Genomic DNA, 6,562 nt, shown 5'->3' on the forward strand with positions numbered 1-6,562 from the left:
CTGAGCTACATGGTGAGTTCAGGACCAGTCTGAACTACATAGCAAGACCCTGTCTCAAAAAAAAAAGCAAAAAACTAAAAAAGGACAAAGGAGTTTTCCCCTTGAAACCTTGGTTAGGCACTTGAGGCATAAGGTAAACTATTTCTTGTGAGCTTGACTCACTTTGGAGGGCAGAGGTGAGAAAGGAGAGATCTTTCTCTTCTGGTTCGAGTCGCACTGATGTACCTACAGGCAGTAGCACAAGCCCAGGTTTGGGAGCCAGGTGTCCAGTTTCATTTTTGGTTGACCCTGCTCAAATGCAGTGGTTACTTTTGTGTGACCAAGAGTTTATTTTTCAAAGACTTCGGCTCTCGGGAGGAAGGAGAGCCCTTAGCTGAGGAGGCCCTGATTTTGACGCGTATCGTGACGGACTGGCTTCTTTCTGACAGTGGTTTTCAGGTCAGGGCCCTGGCTCTGGTGATGTGGCTGCTTGAACAGAACATGAGCCATGTTTAATCCTCTGCGGGCTGTTTGTTTCCTTGGTAAACGGGGCTGTCAGCTCTGCTCCTTCACCGCCCAACGCATCTGATTTTTCATGGGCAGCATTAGTAACATACATATTTAAAACACAGTGCCAGTCTACAGCTTTGAAATGTTAGAGGCAAAAATGATGTTTTTCACTTTCTCTACATTTACTAAAATAAATATTGTGGTTAACATGTCTGCTGCTGGAGGATTAGCACAGGCAGCAATCTACCCCCTCTCGCTTCTTTTTTTTTTTTCATTTTCCAACCCAACCAAATACTTTATTCTTTTAGTTACAGTTAAGTCTAAATTGCTGGGTTTGAAGTTTAAGTAAATACTTAGGCCGGGCAACAGAAATTTCCAGCCTGCTTTCGTCACATTAGTTTTAAGCTCCATCAATAAAAAGCCCCCCAGCTCTTCAGCTTCCAGACCTGATGGGAGTAGAAGTTATTTGTCCTTGCCCTGGCCTCTTGCGCTGTCCATTTCAGAGAAGTCAGCCTTTGGTTTTAACTGATTTCATTTTTTAACTGATTTCATTTTTAAATTCAAATCACGTCAGGGGCCTCAGCTTCTGACTGTAATGTCGCAGTTCCCAGTGGCCAGGGCGGGGTGGTCAGCACAGAAGGAAGCAGGGAGCAGAAGTAGCGGCCACTTCCCACTGAGCTGGATTCCAGGACTCTGGGGGATTGGGGTCACGAGGCCCATGTCCACAGTGAGCAGCGTGGGCCCTCCAGGTTCATGTGAGGCGACCCAATCCTTAACTGCACGGTGACAGTGCTTAGCAGGCTGGAGGACTCCATAGTACCTTTGCCAAGTTGCAGAGAAATTCCTTCTGCTCACATCTCTCTTGGATCCAACATGGAGAAAACTGTTCATCAATGTACTTTAAAAAAAAGAGGAAGAAAAACCCTTGACACAAGGAGTTCTTTTTCTCCTTTGAGCTGGACTAAAGCTCATACTGTGAACTGATCAGGTCACCTGGCTCAGCTGTTTGTTTTTCATAAATTCAGCAATGTCTTTGGAAAATCCTAGTTTTCAGGTTAGTTTTTATGAGTAGAAGGTGGTATTTCTGTTTTGCCTGCTGCAGTCACAGGATGAGACCCACGATACAAGGGTCTTGTACTGTTCTGTTTAGAAAGTAAAAGGGGTGAGGCAGAGACCCCTGTCTGGCTTTGCAGCAGAATAGCACCTGGAGATTTCTGGCTTTGACACTCTTCTTCTGCTTCCCCATAACCTTCTGTCTAGACTGCTGCAGGCTATCAGCAGGGAAGGGAGTTCAGAGGGCTTCCCAAGAATCCGTCTGTGAAGATAACAACATGGATTGTTAGAATTTCATTTCTGCCTTCTCTATCCTAGGAATGGGACCTGTGCTCAGTACTTTGCACACATTTTCTCTGGTCCTTATAACAAGCCTGCGAGGAAGCTGTTATTATCCTTGCGTTAGAAAAATGAAACTCAGATTAGTAATTTGCCTGAATCACAAAGCTGCAGATGGCAGAGGACAGAAACAGACACCGGTCTCCCCCGACCTAAAGCTCATGCCCTTCGCACGGAGCCCACTGCCTTTATTTCAGCCACAGCCCATTTAGTTTGGGGAAATCAGCCCACTTTGTCTCCTGATTTGGCATTGTGCAGCACCAGACCCTGCGGCTTTTGTCAGACTGACTTTGGCGACCCAGACCTGACTTAGACCAAGGAAAGCCACCGTATTTCTGAAACATGGCTCATCCTCCATTTCCCTCCGGACCCTACATCCTCCTCCTTGGCCTTCATCACTCTCTAAAACTCCCCACCAGAGACTCCACAGGGGCACTCAGGCTCTTGATGGACACTGTTCTGGGAATGCTGGCTTCCTATAGGTGACGAGTGTGGAAGGGCCTGAGCCATGAACATTCTGTCCACACTCCAGAGCAGAAGTCAGGGTTCCTGGGGCTGTAGGTGTGCCTTTCTGCTTAGCCAAAGCAGCCAGCCCACTTTCTGGACAGAGCATGAACAAGAAACCATTTGTTGCCTTGTGAAATTAATGCAGCAAAAGTTCCATGTTCTGTAGTTTCTGTTACTAAGTGAGACAGTCTCAGCTCCAAGGCAGAGTTTCGCTGATCTAAAAGTGGGCTTGGAGGGGGCGTGTCACTGGATTGTGGGGACACGCCCCTCTGCCACCGCTCCTTAAGGTTTTTAAAAATCCTCTGCCATTGTAAATAGCACCAGCTTTCACGGAAAGGCACAGCTGACATTCAGTGTTTGCCTACCAGGTGCCAAGCGCTGTGAAGATGGGGTCGCCGATCCTTCTCCATGGTTGAAAGTGACCGACGTGTTCAAGGTCGCATAGCCAGTGAGCCTTAGACCCCGCGCTGCCCCACACTGTCCTTCCCGTGCTCTGTCACTGTTTCCTGGGCCCACGGAGGCATCCTGCCTAGCCCCTCAGCTGACGTCAAGCAGAAATCTGAGCAAAGTTAGTGTGGTTCAAGTAAAAGGGCACATTGTGCCACTAAAGGCATTTTATCCTGTCTTCGGACACATTATGCCATCAGGAAATTCTTACCTATTCTGAATCTAACGCAGTTTCTCTGGAACTTTCACCAGACATCAGTCATGGTTCTAACTCTTGAGGCCATAGAGAATTCCTTTTTCACCCAATAACCTCTCTGATATCCCTGGTGTAGTAGTCAGGATTTGGTGAGAAGACTGAAACCACGCAGCAATTGCAACAGGAAAAATTTAATATAGAAAAATCATTAACCTATAACAGGATTTGTCTGCTAACAGGGAAGGAGGGCTCTGAAGATTGCTGGAGTAAACTGAGCAACGCCCCCCCAACCCCAGCCACCACCCCAACTGGCCTGAGTTCCAGCCTCTGTTAGAGAGAACAGGGCCATGGATCCCCGGGTGGAGAAGCATGTGTGGTGCCCCAGGCCCGCACCCTCAGGGAACCAGCCACCCCGGGGGCACCTACGGGGTTGAACAGGAAGTTCACCGGGTGTCTGGTGTCAGTGGCCTCACTGGGAAAGCAGCCAGGGCTTCGGTGGAGCTCACCCAAGGGTGCTGCTTACACTTGCCCAGGGGCTTGTGCCACTGCTTGCTGGCCTGTTGCTGCAGGTGCAGGAGGTGCACAGGGCCCACCAGAACCAGCAAGAAAAGCCCCCTGTGTCTCACAGTGGCCCTGCAGTGCCCTCTGCTGCCAGGGCTCCCTGCCATGTGCCAGCTGCAGGGGGAAGTATTACAGGGCCGGCCCCAGGCCCACTCGGGGCAGCAGACGGCACAAGACACGGCAAGGCACTACATGGGTGATCGGCACCCTTGGTTGCCTTAAGGCTCCATAGGAATCCCAGATTCTGGGCCTGCACTGTCCCCGCAGCTCCTTTCGAACTATTGATTGACCTTGGTGGTTCTTCTCTTAGATTGTGGTGCCCAGATCTGAACGCAGAGTCCTGCACAGCAGTTCTCAAAGTGACACACGGGCGCTGAGGGTACAGCGGAGTTTCCTGGCATGTGCGTGGTGTGAGATGAACCTGTCGGTCTCCTGGCTAAGGAATGTGTGCTTGTGTTGAAGAATTTCCTCAGGTTTAAGCACTGTTAGTGGCCTTGCTGGGAAATCAGCTACAGCCTCAGTGCAGCCCACCTGGAGCCACCCCTGGGGTGTACACTAAACTACCCTAGGACTCTTGGTTTTTAAGAGTGTGAAGGATTCTGAGACCAAAAAGTTTGAGAACCTGTGGTCTAATAAGGCTATAACCTCCTTCATTTTAGTTATTAAACTTAATCGTGCTTTATAAAGATCTGGGAACCATAGGCAGTGATTTTATGAAGCAAGGAAGAATTCATATGATTATAGAAGAAAATTATTGAACGTTCATAGTTTTGTGCCAGAGAAATCGAATTAGGATTCTTAGCCTACAGTAGGTGGCACAGGTCATATTTGCCCTTTGATTCCCCAGCAGACTTAGGTTCCAGTACTAGCTTTGCCATCTAGGAGCTGTGTCTAACTGAAGCGGTTACATAACCTCTCTGAGCTATGTAAATACTGCTTTATAATAAATTCTGTCCCGTAGGGTTGTGGAGAGGATTGAATGACACTGCGTCTGAAAAGGACCTGTGTTGAGCAGCACACCTGCCCTCCTCTGCCTCTCCTTCCCCTGAGAATCAGACGTGCTTAGATCTAACAGATAATGCAGAACTCAGCTCTCCAGTCTCCTGGCTGCGCATCCCCTGCATGCATCCCAGAGGAACCTACAGATGATGGATGAGTGAATGAAACTAGAATTAACTCTTGTTACCAGTTAAAAGGCAGTGGCCTGAAGGATGATTTTTAGTTTAGGGCTCACCCCTCTCCCAGATGTACTTCTCTTGGAGTTGACCATTATTGTTTCAGGCTCTCTGCCACAGGCAGATGTAAAATTGTAAGTCTTCCTGAGAAGCGATGCATTATGGGGTCATTCATAAATATGCACACATCAGATATTCTACCCGCATCAGTAAGACTGCCTTGTCCCCTTTGACTTTCCCTCTGTCTTGCTTCTCCTTCTGTATGGTCACCACAGGCATTTTGGGGCCTCAAAACCCACAAAAATTAGATCTTCCCACAATGGCATGATGGACATTTTGAAAGCAGTAAGATACCTGGCTTTCCTGGTCTCGCTTGACAAATGTTACATGAAGAACAAGAACCCTGAGGTCTGCAACATCAGGACTATACAAAGGAAGTATTAACTTGGGGCTGTCCTAAATGCAACATTTTAAATAACGAACCTGTGGTTGAATTGCACCAGTTATTTCAAAGTAGAATGAGAAAAAAAAAATGTAAGGCAAGTAGTGGGTTGGTGTTTCTTCAGTATCCTAGAAAATTCCACAGAATTGGACCTAGAAATTTGTTATTTACTCTGTAAATTGGGCATGATGAGAATCCAAACCTAGTGAGTCAGGAGGAGGGCATGGAGTGCTCAGATAGGAAGGTAACACTTGTCAGGGAAATCTGCCACTATGAGGGGAATGTCAGCAGCCTGGCTGGCTGTGCCAGGGCTGGAGGCCCGTGAGCCCGGCATCCCAGTGTGGACTCTGCAGTTCTGAACGTGGAAGAACTGCAGCCGGGTCACCACGTGGAAGTGCATTGTGGAGGACATGGCAAAGGTGGCAGAGACTGAGGCTGCAGCTATCCACACTCGCTCTTACTGTCATCATGAGCTCAGTCAAACTGTCACTTTCCCATTGCAGGGACAAAATACCAACTGATACCCACAGCTTGAAGGAGCAGAGATAGGTTTAGCTCAGTTTCCAGGAGGTTCAGTCCATGGTTGGCTGGCTCCAAAGCAGAAAGAACATGATAGAAGGGTCTGGCAGAAGCAAGCTGCTCACCCCATGGCAGCCAGGAAGCAGAGAGAGAGGGGAGGAGCCTGCAACAAGAATACAGCCTTGCAGGTCACACCCCCAGGGACCCACCTGCAGCCACGCTCTGCCTCCTAACAGCACAGTCAGCCCTGAACTGGGTTCAGGGTTGAGTACAGCGCCCCCTGATCCAGTCACCATGCACACACATGAGATTTGGGGGCATTGTAGATCTAAACTTAATACAAGTCATTTTGCTTCTCTGCCCCTCAGTTGCAATTTGAAGCTAATTAGTTTATTCTGATTAAGACAATATTGAGGAATTAGTGTGTTAGAAGGATTTAGAGGGTAGAAATATGTACGCATATATTTATTATGATAAAACTGCATCTGTAGGAATCTGCCCTTGCTCAGTGGTATCTCCAAGTTTGCCGAAGACCGCGGATAGCAGCTGGTTCTGCCTCTTCACTGGCAGTAGGTGCTTTCGCCGCTTAATCTCTTCACAGACTTTAAGCAAGTAGTCAATACCCTGCTCTGATTTTCTTCCAGATTCTCTTTGGCCCAAAATCCGGGTTCCATTAAAAGTCGTGAGGACTGCTGAAAACAAGCTGAGCAACCGCTTCTTCCCTTACGATGAAATCGAGACTGAGGCCGTGCTGGCCATCGACGATGACATCATCATGCTGACCTCTGACGAGCTGCAGTTTGGCTACGAGGTGAGGAGGTTTAAACAGTCTAA

General features: G+C 48.2%; 1 protein-coding gene across 2 annotated transcripts in view; it reads left to right on the forward strand.

Annotated features, from left to right (window-relative positions):
- Positions 1-6,562, forward strand: part of Ext2 (exostosin glycosyltransferase 2) — a 134,629-nt gene that overhangs the window by 91,581 nt on the left and 36,486 nt on the right. For both annotated transcript variants that reach the window (XM_004851993.4, XM_087205638.1), the window contains exon 10: positions 6,373-6,539. In XM_004851993.4, coding sequence (XP_004852050.1) covers positions 6,373-6,539 — 167 coding nt within the window. The remainder of the gene's footprint in view (positions 1-6,372; positions 6,540-6,562) is intronic.

This window comes from Heterocephalus glaber, unplaced genomic scaffold, assembly GCF_053883595.1.
Source record: "Heterocephalus glaber isolate CG9 unplaced genomic scaffold, H.glaber_assembly_v1.0 deba00000594, whole genome shotgun sequence".
Lineage (NCBI taxonomy): Eukaryota > Metazoa > Chordata > Mammalia > Rodentia > Bathyergidae > Heterocephalus > Heterocephalus glaber.